This window comes from Tursiops truncatus, chromosome 1 (genome assembly GCF_011762595.2).
Source record: "Tursiops truncatus isolate mTurTru1 chromosome 1, mTurTru1.mat.Y, whole genome shotgun sequence".
Taxonomy (NCBI): Eukaryota; Metazoa; Chordata; class Mammalia; order Artiodactyla; family Delphinidae; genus Tursiops; species Tursiops truncatus.
In genome coordinates, this window is record NC_047034.1 from 152,192,960 (window position 1) to 152,210,764 (window position 17,805).

General features: G+C 41.3%; 1 protein-coding gene across 6 annotated transcripts in view; it reads right to left on the reverse strand.

Annotated features, from left to right (window-relative positions):
• The window catches only part of MACF1 (microtubule actin crosslinking factor 1), a 341,877-nt gene that overhangs the window by 79,625 nt on the left and 244,447 nt on the right, over positions 1-17,805 (reverse strand). For all 6 annotated transcript variants that reach the window (XM_073791606.1, XM_073791623.1, XM_073791602.1 and 3 more), the window contains 8 exons: positions 16,467-16,623; positions 14,446-14,563; positions 10,888-10,950; positions 9,990-10,231; positions 9,030-9,159; positions 8,132-8,331; positions 4,997-5,492; positions 2,842-4,313 (listed from right to left, as the gene is read on the reverse strand). In XM_073791606.1, coding sequence (XP_073647707.1) covers positions 2,842-4,313; positions 4,997-5,492; positions 8,132-8,331; positions 9,030-9,159; positions 9,990-10,231; positions 10,888-10,950; positions 14,446-14,563; positions 16,467-16,623 — 2,878 coding nt within the window. The remainder of the gene's footprint in view (positions 1-2,841; positions 4,314-4,996; positions 5,493-8,131; positions 8,332-9,029; positions 9,160-9,989; positions 10,232-10,887; positions 10,951-14,445; positions 14,564-16,466; positions 16,624-17,805) is intronic.

Consider the following 17,805-nt stretch of genomic DNA (forward strand, 5'->3'; position numbering starts at 1 on the left):
AGCAGATTCTGTGCTGAGAGCGTGATCCCATTGTAAAAAGACAAGAGTTGAAAACTTAAAGCGAACACTGTTTTTTTAATATTTACCTTCATCTCTGCTCTTTCTTATTAAAAAAATTTGAATCTGAAAGCAGAGTCACACTGTATGCATCTGGTCTGCTGCTGGTGTGAGGGAAGATTAATCTATCGCTGGACTACTCCGCACATTAACCCAGGAACTCAACGCTCAGATCGTGAAAATGACTCAGTCCTCAGAATGGGTACAAAAAGACCTTCCCTTGGCTCAGCCTCTAGGGAACTGTGACCTGACACACAGAGCTTTTCCCTTCTCATTGTTTTCACTTCCCATGAGCTCAGCATGAGCTAAGCCAGTACTGTGTTCCTCCCCTCCTGCCTCAAAACCTTTGCTGGGAGGAGGCAAAAACTCTTCCCAAAGCCCTTGACTTTACAAGGTGGACCTGTGGAACCAGGCTTCTGATTTGTACCCCCAGCTGGAGGAGGGTACACACGGGCACTCAACTTCACCACCCTCCTTCTCGCACTCATCTTCTCATCTTGCCTTGTCACCACCAGTTCCCTGCAGATACACACACTGGCCCCAGCTGCCATATCCACAGTGTCGGTGGTGGGAGGCTTCTTCTTAGAAAGCAGCAAAACAAGTCTGTTATCCCAAGCAACTAAGCGGCTACTGAACCCTGAGTGCTGCTGGGCTACACACTAGGATACAAATAAAATATGGGAATGTCCAATAATTTCTCAAAAGCTTTCAGCAGCGTCAAAATTCAGAATGTCTCTAGAAACCAAGGATTAAATGAAAAGGAAACAATCGCTTGTCCTCAAATCCAAACACTATATATGCCTGCCTGTGGATTCTTTTTTATATCCTAGGTCATATTTAATACAATTTTAACAGGCTTGTTTAGTTTGTTTTCTAGCTCACAGAAGATCAGAAGGAAGGGACAGACTGCTCAAGGCAGACTCAGTGACAGCAGTGAAAAGTAAAGCAGTGAGAAATAATAGCTGATAGCAGGGCAATGGGGGAAAAGGCAGAAACTACATCCCCCCATGCATACATACACATACACATACATCCAACCCAACCAGTTCAGCAATTAGAGGCCCTAAACAAGGACTTCAATACAGAACTCAAACTGCATGGTAATTTAAGAACATTTAGTACAAAGCAGCCTCACCATAGTAGAGAACAGTATAATCTGTTTAGTAATGTTAACCTGCACTCATAAGAACTTACATACAATATAATGTTTAGGAAATTAGGCAAATAAAAGTTAAAATAATTCCATATAAACCAGAATCTAGTTTGATAAAACTACTTTGGTGCCTCAAGGGATAAGCTTCAATTTTCTAAAAAAACTCATTTAGTTGGTTAGACAGTTGATTCTAAGTAACCCAGATCCAAGTAAATCAGATAAATGAAGCATGCCTGTAGCAGAGCCTCTCCTTTTGAGGGGCTTACAATGGAAGAGGGAAGAGAAGCCCACGTGGTGAAGCAGGAAAGGCCACCCAGCCACTGGATTAGTTGTATGCATTTCCCAGAGGATAACATGTGGGCTCATGGCTTTGAACCTTCTCTACCTACCCTTTCCTCACCCGGTGCCTCAAGAATCCCAAATACGATGACTTGTGTTGCTCCACATTGCACTGTAAGGGGGTCTCTGGCCAATGTCTCACCTTAGTGTGCTAAACATCCCCCAGGCTAGAGGGCCCTTCTGAAACAGCCATCTTTCTACATCTGGATCCTGCCTACAAATCTGTGATCTTTTTCGGGACCACGTGGCTCTGGCCTGGTGTCAACACCACCTTTCCATCCATGTTTTTAACAGAAAGAATCCTAACAGGCAGGGGCTCTGAGAGAACTAAGTAACTCTGATGGCAGAGTGTTACTGTGTAAGTAGGAACAATCACCACTGGTGATGGAAGTAAGGTACCCTTTCCAAATCTACTCCAGGCACCAAGAAGGAAGAAGCAAGCAAACAGGCCTCCAGCAGGGAAGCGAGGTGCTTTTAGGTTAAGTCTTGGGGTGAAAGGCTCAGGCAGTGAGAGCCAAGACCCAGCAGACAGCCCTGGGTTCCAAACCCAGACCTGGCAAATTTGCGCTTTTGAGTCAACTCCTCTCATCTTCCCGGCTGTTTTAATATAGACTCACAAAATCTCAGGACTGGAAATTCTGACTCAGGCAAAGAATCAAAATATTTTTGCAGTTAAGGCAGTGCTTCTCAAGCTCTCGTACGGGCAGAGAGCTTGTGCTCTTGAGGAGTCTAAGGTGTAGTCTTAAGCACTACTTGCTACAAGTGGAAAATTTCTCTTAAGTGTCATGTTTGGTCTTAATAATTCATGAGAATTTTTCATTTTGTCTCATAATACATCAATAATACATCAATAATTTTCCCTCGAAATCTGTGAAAAAATCCACACTTTAGCAAGATGAGCCCATGTTTATCTTATGGATTCTCATACCTCGATACGAAAAACAGGGCCCTCAACAAACATTCACTATTGTTACAAAATTGGTTAATCTGAAATCTCAAGAAATCATAAGAGAAGATTCTTAGAGTAAGAAATAAGGTTTGGACATTTCTTTCCATACCCTTAATTGGTTATAAACATTAAAACAGATTACAATAGAAAAATGTTCAAACCTGTTGCCCAGAAGTCCAAGAGACTGTCTAGTCTCCAAACTGTGTGCTATGGTGGTGACAGAAGTGAGAATAATGAAACCAGGGACAGAAGTTAAGATGTGCACTCAATCGGTCTCCAAGTTACAAGAAAAGAAATACACATATTAGACAGAAAAAGATTAAAAAACAAGGGTAAGACTTACTTTAAAATCTGCTAATTGTTGGTTGATGACATCCACCTCGGTCCCCACTACCCACTGGAGCGCTTCCCCCTCCTCTGCCGCTGTGGTCATGTCATTGAGTGCTTTCAGCTTCCGATAGAAGTCCTCGACCCGGCCCAGGGTCAGCTCCAGCTGCTCCTGCCGAGCTTTACTCCTCTCCATCAGTTTGCCACACTGTTTGCTCAGGGCTTCTAGCTCCCTCTTGAGTCCTAACAAGTCCAGAGTCCCTTCTTCCTCCAGCATTTGTCGGCACTCTGCTTCAGAGGCTTCTATGTCGAACTTGAGGGCTTGGATTTTGTTAAGGAACAGCCGTACATCCTCGATCTGGGACTGGAGGCTATCAGTGTCTCTGCCGATAGCACCCATGCCATCGAGCTCATCGTCCAGGTCTGCCAGCTGAGAAAACATTTCTCGGACTCGGCAGTGAAACTGGCCAATGCCCTCCAGCTTGCTTTCCATTGCCATGCAACCACTGTTCACTCTTTGCTTCACTTCTAGGAACTCCTGCTGGGTGACCTCAGCTTGATGCAGAAGTTGGGAAGCATCAGATCCGTCCGGGGCATCTTCTACCAGGCCCCGAGTGAAGTTCCTCAGATAGTCCACCTGTGGCTCCAGGGTCTGCAGCACTTCCTGTTGGGCTCTTAGCTTCTCCAGGTTCTTGTTGCTGCAGGCTTGAGAGCCAAGAGCATCAAAGATCTCAAGTTGGTGTTTGGCCCCTTCAACTTTCTTTTCAATATTCTTAAAGCTTTCCTGGAACTCCTTGAGCCTCTGAGTCATTTCTTCAAGGGACCCTGTCTTGGCCTGTAGCTCTTCTGTAATGGAATCCATGTTCTGGTTGATCCCAGCCTTCTCATCCCGGATATCATCCTCATCTGTTTCTGAAGAGTTAATCAGAATGTCAGCAGCACTGTTCAGGATTTCTAGCAGGGAGCGGCGCTTTTCCACCTCACTCAGCATAGCCTTTGATCTCAGGAGATTGGACTCCAGCTGCACTGGATCCAGAGTGACCCGCAAGTCAGACATCTTGACCTTACAATCTTCTATCCATGGCACGAGATCCTCCACGTGCCACTGATATTTCTGAGCTTTCTGCAGACAGTCCTTGAGCCTGGACTGTCTGTCTGCAGTTTTTTTACTAAGCTCTTCCCAATGGCTTTTGAGCTCAAAGAGCTGGTTTTGTAAAGTTTTCTTCTCTTCTCCAGGAGGTACAGAAAGAAGCAGAGATTCTCCTTCTGCCACAATCACCTCATAGGAACCACTGTGTTGGTTAAGGTTCTTCTGAAACTCTTCATTGTCCTGTAGCTGAGACTGTAGCCGCTCTAATTTTGCAGAAATTGGGCGGTTTTTTGCTTGCTGGCTTTGTTTGTCATCCAACCAGGTTCTCAGCTCATCAAACATTTGCTGGAACTGCTGGGTGCTGGCAAGAGCTGCCTGGAGTCTGTTCATGCGATCAGCTGAAATGAGAAAATCAAATTTAAATCATCAAGTCTGAACATGGCATTTAAAATGTTTGCTGAGAGTACATGGTCTAATCTTAGGAAAAGGAAACTAATGCTAATTGAGGGTCTACCATAAAAGAAGCACACAGCGAGGCTCCTTCATTTACTATACTCTATTTAACCCTCACATCAACCTTGTAAGGTGATATGAGTAACAGAAGCAAACTTTTAACTTCTAAGCTGGTAAAAAGCCATAAATGTTTCTAGAAAAAGAGGCAACAAATTAATGACAAATTTTTTCTTATATAAGGCCATCCTAAAAAGTCTAGAACATGTTCTAATTTTGTATATATGGTATATGTGTGTGTTCGTACACATATAGTATGAAGAAACTAAGTGAGTATCAGTGAAAGTATGCGTGTAAGTCCACCTATAAGTACCTCTATGAATCTCTACCTGCTGGCTAGATTTATATTAGTGTTCTTATCTCTTAGATTATGGTGTGTAAAGCTTCACATATTGCTAGTGCCCAATCAATGTGTAATGACCACGGCAGTCCTCACTGTAGGTGGACAAAGGGATACAGTAACACTACTCTGAGTCCAAAAGCTACTTAAGGGTCGCCCTAGATTCTTGGGACCACTAATCCACTCCTCCTTTTGGCTTGCCACTAATAATGGCAGCAGTGTATTCCTCACCTGCAAGGTCTTCTAAACCTTGGAGAGGCAGGGCAACAGTCTCCAAACGCTTCTTCAGTTCATCCTTGAGGTACTGCTCTCCAATGAGCACTGAAAGTTCATCGCAGAGTGTCTGTGCCTCCTTAATCTTGTGGTCTAACTGCTCCACATCAGATCGAATCTCACTGGTCTCCTCCAACTGCTGCTTCACAGCCTCAGGTTGGGTGCTGATGGCTGACTGGCCACTCAGTCGCTGTCTGACTGCCTTCACTTTCTCTGACAAGTCCTGGAGCAGTTCCTGGTACTGGGTGCTTTTGACAATAGCTTGGTCAATTTGGCTGGAACGGGAATTAAGTTTGTCAGTCAGCTCAATCCACTTCTGATTGATGCTCTGGAGCTCCTTCTGTACTTGGCTGGTGGAAGGAGAGACATCTCCAGGGCCTGTTAGGATGCCCTGAGCTGCCTCGTTCAGCTGCTCATGCTGTTGCCTACGTGCTTCAAATTCCTTCAGCATAAACTGTAATAGAAATGACACCAAGATGTTTAGAGAGAAAAGACAGATCTAAAAACACTGTCAAAACAAAAACTGATTTTGGATTGTGCCAAGCAGGGCCAACTCCTTTTGAAAATAAACCAGAAAACTCCAAAGACCAGGCTACTAGGAAAATGCAGTATCACTTCTAACAGCTGCTTAATAAAAACCTGTTTTGAAAGGATCATTGATTGTGTCTATTTTATTTCTTTTCCTTATTTGTCCTATACCGTTTCAACATCAGTTACTAAGGTTGGCCTTGGTTGGGAAACCAAAGTTTGTTTACTGGATGGGCACTTGTCAGCTTTGCCAGGCAAAACCCAGGCCTCTGAATGGGGAGTTTGGAACCCTGGGTCCCAAAGTGAGCTATATTACTGGCTGGGCTTGCCATTTCAACTCTTAATGTCCTACTTTTCTTAGTTCCTTTCTCAAATTTCCACCAGCACATATAATCTGCACATTATAATATAGCACAATTAGATAAAAAGCTTCTTTAAAGCAAGTACCATTCCTTTTTATTTATTTCTATTCACTGTTTCACTCATCAAAGAAGTTGAGATTACAGGCTCTGTAGTTAGACACCTGGGTTCAAATCCTGACTCCATCACTCACTAAACTGTATAAACTTAGGCAAGTTTTTAAAAGTTCTCCAAATCTCAGCTTCCTTATCTGCAAAATGAGGATAGTAAAGTACTTACTTGGCTGTTGTTAGGATTAAACAAGAAAACTTATGGAAAGTACTCAGCACTTACATTGCATAAAAATAAATACAACAGGACCTCAAGGACTAACAGATGTGCAAGTAATGAACTATAATAGAATGTAACAAAAGTTAAAATGATAGAATGCTGACGTGAACATGGAATTGTGAAAGCAAGAAGTAAAGGTGGTAAATTCCTCCGGGGATGACAAGAGCAGAAGAGGGAAATCAGGAAAGGCTTCACAGGTGACACAATAAAGAATATGTGAGTTCTCCAAGAGAACAGAGAGTAAGGCTGGTTCAGAGAAGGGCCTGGGATTAGCAAAGGCACAGAGATCCTGAGATCTATGAGTGCAGTGTGTTCAGGAAAGAACCCATTATCCGGTGTGGGAAGAAACCCAGGTATATGGGGGAAGAGCTGGCAAGACAAACTGGGACCAGACTGTGAAAAGCCTCATGCACCACAGTGAGCAGGTATTTGAACTCTGTTCAATAGGCAGCCAAGAGCTACAGAAGCATTTTAATATATTCAGATATATGATTTAAGGGGATAACTTGATAATTGTGTAGAGGATAAACTAGACCAAGAGGCCCTTTAGCGGGCTGCTGCAATGGAACAGACCCAAGATCCAGCCTACCAGCATGTACAGTGGAGAAGAGAAGCTTAGAACGGTGGTTCTCAAATTACAGTCTGGTGACCCCTGGCAGTCCCTAAGCCCTTGCATGGGGTCAGTGAGGTAAAAACTATTTTCATAATAATACTAAGATGTTATTTGCCTTTTAAAATTCTTGTTCTCTCACAACATCCGATATCACAACAGATTGACTGCAGAAGCAGATATGAAAATCTGTGAGACTGTTCTATTAGTCAGCCATTTTTATTTTATTTCATTTCATTTCATTTATCGCTATGCCTTGCAGGTCTTAGTTCCCCGACCAGGGACTGAACCCGGGCTCTTGACAGTGAGAGCGCGGAGTCCTAACCAGTGGACCGCCAGGGAGTCCCAAGCCAGACATCATTAAAGAGATGTGCCAAAGATATAAAACAATGCCACTCTTATTCAATTTTTTACATTTTGGAAAATGTTATTTTTTCATAAAAATGTTATGTATGTTAGTGTTATGGTTGTATCATCATAATTTTAAAAATTAATTTATAAATACATACTTCAAAAATTCCTCAGTGTTTTAATACAGTTAATATTAATAGATATTAGTAGATAAACACAAGCTCTTTGGGATCCTCAATAATTTTTAAGAGTGTAAAGGGTTTTGGGATCAAAAAGTTTGAAAACCACTGGATGAGAAAAATACTTGTAAGTAGACTAAATAGGACTTGATAAATAACATGGATGCAGGGGCTAAAAGAAAGGGTTCTTTCAAAAACTACTCTTAGGGGACCTGGTGGGTGGTGAGAAGAAACAGAACAAGTTTAGGGAAGGCTACAGAACAACGAAAGGGTCTAGGCAGGATTTCACTGGAAATGACATCACTGGACCAACCTAAATTTCGCAAATGTTGGGTACTGAGATCTGATCAGCAGAAGATCTTTAAGTAAAGCTGGCAGATATAAGATACTGCATGAAGTAATGTGGATCACTACCACTGGGGATTGAAAATAAAATACGATGCTATCATTTAGTCAGAAGTTCCCTGTCTCCCATCTGCTCATCTTACTGCCTCGGTCAACGATATTAATAATATAGTTACTGACATTAATGATATTAACAATACTGTTTGCTATTTGACAGGCACCATGATAAAGACCTTACAAGCATCTCATTTAAAGTGAGGAAATGGAGACTCTGAGAAGTTAAATGACTTGTCCAGGGTCATGTAAATCTACCTGTTGAGAGCAGCATTCAGACCCAGGTTCAAGTGCCTCTGATTTCTTTGCTCGAAAGCTTTCAGCCATACTGCTCACCTGGACCTGCTGCTTCTGTGCATTCAGCATGTTGGGGTCAATAGACAGGGGCCCTAGCACCCCCATCATCAGCTCTTTCTCCATTAGCCAGGGCCGGAGCTGGGATTCTGCAGCCTGGAAGCAGGCCAGATGACTTGCGGATTCCTCCAGCTGCCTTTGCCGAGCCATTGTCACCTCAGTGGCCATTTCCCATCGGGAATCTGTAGAGAGGAAATGAGAGAATGTGTCCTTTTACCCTCATCAGCCACTAGCCTGGTCCCTAAATTACGTTCCTAATATACTACAGGAAATGACCCCTGGAGCATTATTTAATATTTTTTTAAGTTAAAAATAATCTGCATTTAATTTTAACTAAAGTAACAAACTGTTTTGTATCTTGACTGCGGTGGTGGCTATATGAAACTACACACGGGATAAAACTGCACAGAAGTACGTACATACATACACAACGCATGTAAAATACCTTATGCGACATATATATTATTTTATAACCTGTTTTTAAGCTTACTAATTATGAGCATCTTTCATGCCAATAATTTTTTTCATACCAATACACATTCACCTACATCATTTATAGTTCAATATTATGAGTGCAGCATAATTTAATTCCTTCACAGAATGTTTAGATTATTTCCCATTTTTCATTTTTATCATCAATGCTCTTTGTCACAGCAGATCGTCAGTATGACTTGCCCAAGAAAGCCAATACTGATACTTTGAATGCAATCTCTAAATTTTTTCCACAATCAGGCTCATTCTCTAACCCTCCCTGCCCCTTCTTGCTTGCTTATGACAATTAACTAAAAATCACTCCTGTTTATCGGGTATGCCGAAAGCCTGTATTTACTTTGAAGACAAGGAATTTAGTGAATTTGTTAACACCCCAGTGATAACATACTGAGCTCCTCTTGCATTTTCTTCCAGTTTTCTGCTTCTTGTGAGTTGGGATATGTCATCAATAATCCAGACAGGGCTTCCTTTACATTTTGGACTTTTGGAGAATTCTGTTCCAATTCAGCCAGGAAGGCCTAGGAGAAAGAACATCATGAATGCCATGAGATTTCTGGACAGGAAACAAAGCTGTGAGTGTGGAGGAAATCACGGGAAGACGGGGCAGCAATTACAGGCTCGACTTCTGATTCTATCCATGATTGTTTCATGATTTTAAGATGCTTAACCTTTCTGCTTGAATATTTAATTAAAAGGAAAATCTAGATGGCAAGATTTGAATTTCTTTTATGTACAACACATCAGTAATCCAATAAGAAAACTGCTAATCCCTATAAACTAAAAGTGTCAGGAATTGATGATGATGATGATGACGATGATGACGATAATGGCGATGTTTATGCAGTTGTAGGATATGACATGCTGGGCCTCAACAGGAATACTAAATTTTTGGCAAAAAATTTTTACCAGATTTTCTACATGGTCTTATTTCTTCTGACATTTTCCCTAGGCCTACATGTCAATCTTTAGAATGAACTGCAATCACAGCTGTTTAGATCCCTCCAAGAGTTGGAAAGGTGCTTTGATGGAATGATTTGGCTTATACCATCACATGGAAAACGAGATCCCATTCTCAATGAACTGATGCTTCTGAGGAGAGCTACTCTCCTTCTGCAAACAGATCTGGTTTTGTTTCTCAGTCTGATGTGTAACAACTTCTAATTTCACAGGTAAGAAAATTCTCTGGGAGAGTTTAGGCATACGAGTCATTTGAAAGTCAAACATGCTGCTCGTAACGACTGGGTGGTTGGCCATGTCTCACTCTCAGGCCCCCAGGCTCAGGTGGGTACACTGGTACAGCCGCCCCTTCCTCTTAGTGCTTGAGATGTAGCTAATGGGAACACAGTACCTTGTTAGATTCAGCTTGGGCTCTCACTGTCTCTGTCTTGGTTGGAGATGAAGAGGCCTCCATGCCTTTCAGGACTTCCTCTTTTAACTCCAGCCACTGCAGCACCAAGCCTGCCTCCTGCTGAACTTCCTGCATTCGGCTGAGGACAGCCTGAAGACTTTCCCGGCGTTCCCGAAGCACTTCCCCAAGTTTCTCATATTTCAGGTTTACATCTGACATGTCACACTGGATCTCCGTCAGATCTAGCATCACAGAAACAGAGATCAGACTGGGAATAGCTCTCAACCATCCCCAGTGGTTCCTCACTAAATTATTCATCAGGATTAAGTATCTCTCCCACTCCTTCTAGTGAACTAGAGATGATCTTCCTGCTAAATCACATAAAAGTTCCTGTTTACATACAAAAAGCAAAAGAGCTCTCATTAATCTGATTTCTGATTTTGGCATTATACACTCAGATGTATAAATAAAATGCTAAGCAAACACGGGAGCAGCAAAAGTGAAGGGAGTGAAGGATTTGGGGCATTCTTCTACTTCCTCTTCTTTAAACTGCAGAGAAGAAAACCTAGCTGGGAGGCTGAGGGCTAGATTTAGACCACCTCTAATATAGCTTCTTTATAATTCAAAGATTTGCATATATTTTCTTCCAGGTCTTTCCTTATTGGTCTTATCTAGTGGTCCAGTTTATTTGCTTAGTAACTTTATTTCACTGGTTGCCAACCTATTTAGCCTCTAGCTAGCAACAAAGAGGCATCACAGGTGCTTCTCCCCAGACTTTTACCCTCACACCCATCCTGGCAGCAATCCTTCCACACATATGGAAACATACACAGATGCAAACATGAACACTGTCCTAACACACCCAATGAAGAGGCACTGTTGAAAATGGCATTCTCACCTTTGCAGGTGTGGTATCCGTTTACACTGCCTACAGAGCTTCCTACAGAGGGCAGTATGGAACCTGAGCAGAAGGACAGAGAGACAAACAAGGCAAGACAAATGTGTTAGGAATACATACAGGCACCGAATTTATTCTTTGGCACTCACTTTAAGCTCAGATATCAGGAAGTTAACACAGCACAAGACAACATACTCATGGAAAGAGACAAATCATTTTAGCTGCCGGGCAACAGTGTCACTTGGGAGTTTCAGCTCCTTAACCCTAACCCTAACCTTTTCTAGAGGAAATCCAAATTCTCTTCTTAAATCTCCAATTTGGATTCTTTGGACCTTGCCCTAATTTTGTGAAGCAAGTATTAGTAGAATGACTAAGTCTTTAGACTGGCATTCGACATACTTAAGAACGAGGAGGATTTATAAAACAGCCAAAAAGGTTCAACTTTAACATCAGTGTTCTTCAACATAATAAAAATAAACAATAAGTACAATTAAGGACATAAAAAGCAGCATTCTTTTAGTAAAGACATTAAAATGAGCCTTTCCTATATTGTTTCAAAAGATCCCCTGTCTTTTTTTTTTCATGACTTTCTGCTCCCCTTCCCCCACCAGAAAACAGAAATTCTAAGCGTCAATAAATCTGGCTCATAAACATTCCCATAAATTCTGTTTAGGGTCTTTGGTTCTGTTTCTAATTACCACAATTTCACCTATATTCTCCCCAAGTTGATTCCTTGTGTTTCAGGAGTATCCCAAATAAGTAAAAACCAGATCATGTAATTACAAAGATTATAAAGAAATGTGAAGAATAGTCATGACATAATGTAACATTCAAAGGGCAGAATAAGACTCTCACATGCACTGATTTCACTGTGGAAAAGGTCAAGTGCAAGGTTCTATATTAGACAATAATGACTGTAAAACTTTTAAATGTTAACATTATTGTAATTTCAATTTAAAAAATGGATCAAACCAAAAGATCATATTCCACTGCAGTCTGGTGATGACCAAAAAGAAACTGGACTAGTAATTTGGAGAAGACAGTCGTAGCCAAGACTGTCACTAACTCAGTACATGAGCCCTAATCTATGGACAGACCTCGGTATCTTCTCTGGGATATGAAGATAATACTACCTATCTTGTCAGCTCTCATGGGGTTACTGGTGAGAAGTAGTGAGGTAGTGTATGTGAAAGCACTTTACGAAACCAAAAGAGCTCCACGACCGTAAGGAACTAGAACACGCGTGGGTTTTCAGAGATGGAAGAGAACTTTTTAAGAGCACTCAGGCTAGTGATCTTCAAACTGGTTTTCAAAGCACCCTGAGGAGGTGCTTTAGGGACTCTGTAAACGTTTGGTTTAATTTTAGTATTCAGAATATATTCCTAAGTACTTAGAAATGGCAGTAAAACATGCACATCTCAATTATGTTGAACACCACATTTTAACCCAGTAGATATAGCCAATTTATGCTGCTTTTTGGAGAGAATAGAGTAGCTCCTGCACCTCTGTGCATACATTTAAACTTCTTTCTGAGTGTCACTGATGGGAAAAGATGTAGTTCTTCATTAGCACTCTGTAATTTTCAAACCTACATGTGTCCACTCACATACAAAGAAAAACATCTACAGCACATATGAATTCCATTAAATAAAATGACAAAAAAGGCTGAGGTATATCTACTCAGAGCAGGCTCTCATCAGGGTAGAATTGTGTAGTAAGAGAATTCTTAACACTTCAGATTGTAAAGTGAACTTTTAAAAACATTTGTCATCATTTGCAACTATTTATCTGTGTGAAATGTATTTTCTAGATACAATGCAACCAAGGAAAAAATTGAGAAATAAATAATGAAGCTGTCATTCAAAAATTCTTTTTTCCAAATTTTCATATTCACTAATATAGCCTCAATATCTTTTTTTAAAAATTAATTTATTTTTGGCTGCATTGGGTCTTCGTTGCTGTGCATGGGCTTTCTCTAGTTGTGGCAAGCATGCTTCTCATTGTGGTGGTTTCTCTTGTTGCAGAGCACAGGCTCTAGGTGCACGGGCTTCAGGAGTTGTGGCACGTGGGCTCTAAAGCGCAGGCTCAGCAGTTGTGGCGCATGGGCTTAGTTGCTCTGCGGCATGTGGGATCTTCCCGGACCAGGGCTCGAACCCTTTTCCCCTGCATTGGCAGGCAGATTCTTAACCACTGCGCCACCAGGGAAGTCCCGATAGCCTCAATATTCTCATTGATGAATTTCATAATAGATAAACGCTATAAATTCACTTATATTTTTATTTGTCTTATAGTTCTACATGAAATTTATTTTTAAAAAAGATTACAGTACTTTAAAAAGTTCAAACAACCACTGATCTAGTCCAGAAGTCAGAAAACTTTAGTGCACCAGCCAAATCTGTCCCTCTGCCTGTTTCTGTATGTGAAGTTTTACTGGAACACAGCCACGCCCATTCATTTATATATTGTTTACGACTGCTTTTGTGCTACAATGGCAGAGACATGTAGTGTGACAGAGACCATATGGCCCACAAGCCTAAAGTATTTATTCTATGGCCCTTTATAGAAAAAGTTTGCTGGGTGATGTCACACACTAATAAGTCAATGAACTTAGAAATTTAAGTGTTAGAATATAAAAATCATCAATTCTCTGAAATGCTGTCACTTCTAGATAGTTCCAAGACATCTTTAAACTTTAGGATACAATAGGAAAGTAGCCATTCTCAGGAGGAATAAAGAAAGTAAACTTTGCCCTTACTATTTAAGTGACTATAGGAGTGCATTAACATAGTCTGGTAATAAAACCTAGGAGATCCCAATTGGCAACCAGCAAGTGACTGTGAGCTCAGAATGCTTTTTTTTTTTTTTTTTTTGCGGTACGCAGGCCTCTCACTGTTGTGGCCTCTCCCGCTGCGGAGCACAGGCTCCGGACGTGCAGGCTCAGCGGCCACAGTCCACGGGCCCATCCTCCCAGACCGGGGCACAAACCCGTGACCCCTGCATCGGCAGGCGGACTCTCAACCACTGCGCCACCAGGGAAGCCCTCAGAATGCATTTTGTTTGCAAGACTTAATTTGTAGGCAGAGATAATTCATATAGTTGGGCACAACCTTTGTATGCACTTCTAAGAAGTGTGTCAGTTCCTGGTGTACCACTACTGACTCCTAAACACTTAGCCTCTCCCAAGATATCATGCTTATACCCTCCAGGGCTGACCCTAATTTAAAGTTAATGCATAGCCATCCATTCACATATTTAAAAGACAGAAATTCCTCAAGATGGAAAATCCTATTTTAATCCTTCTATGTTCATTTCACAGTTCTAAGTGGGCCAACTAGTCCCTTTACTTTTTCCCATCACAGGAAGGGGTTTTGCAAAATGGAAGCAATGTTACAAAGGAAATGGGAAAACAGATCAGGTTGAGGGGAAGACTGCTTCATGAAACATCCTTGGTTTTCATATCCAACCTTGATTCTAATGTTTATTCAATAAGCAGTCATCACCAAAGGGCAAAGGGAAGAATGATATTTATTCACTACATTTTCAAGAGCCCACACTCACCTGTCTTGGCTTGAGAATCAGGTGCTGTGATCTCCATGATGAGATTTTCTAAAGAAGTACCTTTGCAATTGATTTCTTCTACCAAAGTTCCCTTACTTGTCCAGTCATCTAGGAGACCCTGTTTAAAGAACAAATTAGCAAAATGTAATATCTGGAGGCTTTCTCCTCATAAGGAGGGACACCTGTTCTACATACACTCCCTAAAGTTTTGATAAGCATTAAGCAATCGTCCTCATTTATTCAGCCATTTCCAGAACTTGGTTTAGCCAGCCAAGATGTGGGAGAATGATATCCTGGAATATTCAGGCCCTTCTCATTCATTCATTCATTCATTCATCAAGCAAATATTTTTTGAGCACTTACTATATAGGCCAGGCATTGTGCCAAACACTGGGGATACAAAATAGGCTTATGACACAGTTCCTAAAACCAAGAGCTCAGATTATCAATGGCATTATAATGTGATAATGCTATTACAGAAATATGCACAGCCACTAGACTCTGAGAGCACAAAAGGACACACATCTAACTCTGCCTGGAGAGAGGAAAGACTGGAGTTAAGGTAAGAGTTTGCCAGGTGGACAAAGGGAATACCATGCTTGTAAAGAATATAAAGGAAATGGTAATTGGAGGGTAAAATGAGGAGCTAGGTATTGAGATGTAGAGAAACATACAGAATCATAGGCTACACTTTGCCTTTTCAAGGGAATTTTATATTGGGTTTGAAGTCAGAGCTCAAACCACCACAGAAAGTTGTTAGGAAACAATGGCATTTGCTCTAAGACAAAAGTATCTGGTCATGTTGTCTCTAAGCTGTGAACTGCCTGCTACAGAAGTAGAATTTTACTCTTTTCCAAGCTGGGACACCATCCTAGCCTTCAATCCCTTCCTCCATCCTGAATCTCCCTCACAATCTACTTAGTTTGCTTTTGACTTCAAGCTACAAAGCAGCGGCAGAGAATGACATCGAGCCATGAACATCTGGCAAGCTCATGCTGCCCAGCTTCAAGCTGAACCTTGCCAATTCAGAGTGTGTCAGTTCTTTTATCAGTCACTCTTGATTCCAAAGAGCCAGCAGTTCCCAAACTATGCACTGACTCACAGGATACTTTAAATTTTTGAGGGAAAAACAGTGACATCTGTTGGACACCATGTGAACAACTACTGTTAAGCTGTTGGGACCTGACCACTTAGTAAGTGAGGTTTTTCAGTTTTTTGGGTGTTTTTTTGTTTGTTTGGTTTTTGCCTTGAGATGCCATGAAAAATGTCTTGAAACATAAAGGGAACCATGAACCAAGAAATCAGGGAACCTCTGTCCTAGGGAACTCCCCATGGCAAATGCTCCTGGCACTCTCTCTGTGAAAGCTCTTCTCTTTCATCTATTCAAGATAAATCCTGTTTTACTAAGAAAATAAGGACAAATGCATGAGCGTTAGTTGGAGACTGGTTTCAACAAAAGTAAGAAACATGTTAGAGGTGCAAATAGAGCTGGATGACTATGAATCAAATATAGGAGAGAAGGGATTCTGCAACAGATGGGAGAAAGGCTGATGTACCATGCAGGTACATTCCAACCATGTGATTGTAACTTTTCCTTTATTAGTTGAGGAGAAATTCTCTCCTCAATTTTCTGATCACATATCTGGTCACTTGCTCACATATAATTGTCTAATTCTCAAACATACAACAAGAGTGTAATCTTCTCAAGACTGGACTCTGACAACTGTTTTTTTTATGACCTGCCACAGCATGACAGGCATCCCCAAGACAGCTGAAACTTTATAGATACCATTCCCAGATTACTTTTTTGGTTTTGGCTTTTAAATAGGAGATGTTTTGGTGCTCAGTGCTTGGGTAGGGGTAGGCTGGACTCACGTGGAGAAAATGGAGGAACTGCTATTCTGATACACATGGATAATTTGGATTTCTCATACCATTTGCCCACCACAGGTGGAAATGAGTCCACACAAGATTCCAAACTGCTGTCCAGCCTGATTCCTGGAGAGACTTTGTTCACCTACCTTCAGGTGTTCAATCTGTTTTTCCAGCTCTTTAGTGCTCATGAAAGTCTCTGTAGGTGGAATACTCCCTTCAGTTTCCTTCAGCCATTTCTGGCAAGTCCTAACCAGCTTCCGGAATTCATCTAATTGCTGCTGGCAAGATGATGCATCTTCCTCTCTGTCAACAGAGACAACTTGTTACTTGCCAGACTAAGCTTGTAAAGAAGTCAACGTGAACTAAAACTATATTCATTCTAGGACTCCAGGCATCAGTTTCCTAACAGGGCCTTTCCTTCTCATAATCTTTTCCATGGCAGCTCTGGCTAAACAACCACATATAATGTAGGAGAGCATCAAACTAAGGGATCTGTTGCCCTTGTTTGGACATTTCTGGGGAAAGGAGTCTTCAATCTTACTCTAGGCTAAAGTGAAAATGAGAAAAACTAAAGGGAGCCTGCTATTTAGGTACTATGATACAATGGAAAGAATGCAGGCTTTGGATCTCAAGGCCAGCTCTGCTACTTTTTAGGTATTTGACTCTTTCAAGGCCCAATTCAAATGCTAATTCCTTTAACAAGGAAGATGCCAAAATTGAGGCTCAGAGAAGTTAGGCTAAGCATACCAATGAGTAAAATAAATCAAGGAGAAAGGAGAATTCAGTTTTGAAATTAAGTTTTGGAAATGGTCACATCTATTAGACTTCAAGCCAGAGATCCTGGCTCTTCATATAGCTACATAGCCCTCAGCTGAGGGCAAGAAAAACAAAGCCTTCGTGGCCTTTGTCCTGTCCCTTTCACCTGCACTAAATAACCGCTGCTTACAGTGGTGATTTGAGCAACTGCTTTCCCCTAGTCACTAAAGCCATCATCTGCTAAATCGAGATATTTATGGCTAAACCAAGAGAAGTCTTATCAAGCTTTTAAACCCACGTGAGGCTTTCTAATGGAGGAATTACGGCTTTTCAACTGTGAGCTAATAACCTGAAATCATCTACCTTTGTTGTATATTCCCATGTTTGCCTTAAAAGAAGAATCCAGAAACTCCTCCGTAACAGCAACTTAAATGTGGTCAAAACAAGCAGTGTGAGTTCCAATATAATCCTTAATTATGTCTGGGAAGTCTCTTCCAATTTTTCTCATTATTTCAAATCCTGCCACAATCCAACTTGCTGCCCCAAATTTGTTCTGTTTGGTCCAGGTGACCTGGACTTTTGATTGTACTCAGGGGGAACTGAATCCCATTACTGAGAAGGAACTCACTATTTACTAACAGAAAGACCACTAAGCATTAAGTAGACTGAATAGCTTTGTCTGAAAGAGGCACTTTCCAATCTCCTACGGCTCAGTAGCAGAATTTTGAT